The 522-nt window shown below is 51.3% G+C and overlaps 1 protein-coding gene across 1 annotated transcript; it reads left to right on the top strand.

Moving 5' to 3' along the window:
• Nucleotides 1-6: 6 nt before the first annotated feature.
• LOC103523801 (gamma-gliadin-like) lies at nt 7-519 on the top strand (the record flags this gene model as incomplete). The annotated part of the gene is made up of 1 exon (XM_008488820.1): nt 7-519. A coding segment is annotated over exon 1 (354 nt), but the record flags the coding sequence as incomplete, so codon positions are not given.
• Nucleotides 520-522: the final 3 nt, after the last annotated feature.

The raw sequence follows: 522 nt of genomic DNA, 5'->3' as shown, positions 1-522 counted from the left end.
CAACCTCAAGCGTACTACCAACAGCAGCAACTTCTACCTCAGGTGTTGTACCAGCAACAAGCTCAACCCCAACCAGGCCAACCTCAGCAACCACAAGCAGGACAACAATTGAGATCCCTCCAAGGATTTGCTGACCCAGCTTTCCAACAAGATTACAAATACAGAATGATCTACGCTGCCCAAGAAAACCCAACACCTCCTCCACAACCCGCCCCAATCACACCTCTCCAGCAGCAAGCACCACTTCCATTCCAGTTCCAACCTCCTCAAGCCCAACAATTGCAATTTGCCCCTCAAGAACAACAAGTACAACAACCATTCGTTCAACCTCGACCATTTTCCGCTCAACCACAGCCTTTCGCCGCTCAGCCACAACAGTTTGCCTCTGAACCACAGCAGTTTGCCCCTCAACCTCAGCAGTTTGCTTCCCAACCACAACAGTTTGCCCCTCAACCACAGCCAGCTCAGAGTCCCAAGTTGGGCGTCAGTTATTCCTCAGCGGGTGCAGTATCCAAGACATCA

The sequence above is a fragment of the Diaphorina citri genome, unplaced genomic scaffold, assembly GCF_000475195.1.
Source record: "Diaphorina citri unplaced genomic scaffold, Diaci psyllid genome assembly version 1.1 scaffold41804, whole genome shotgun sequence".
Lineage (NCBI taxonomy): Eukaryota > Metazoa > Arthropoda > Insecta > Hemiptera > Psyllidae > Diaphorina > Diaphorina citri.
This window is presented reverse-complemented; position numbering and strand designations above follow the sequence as displayed.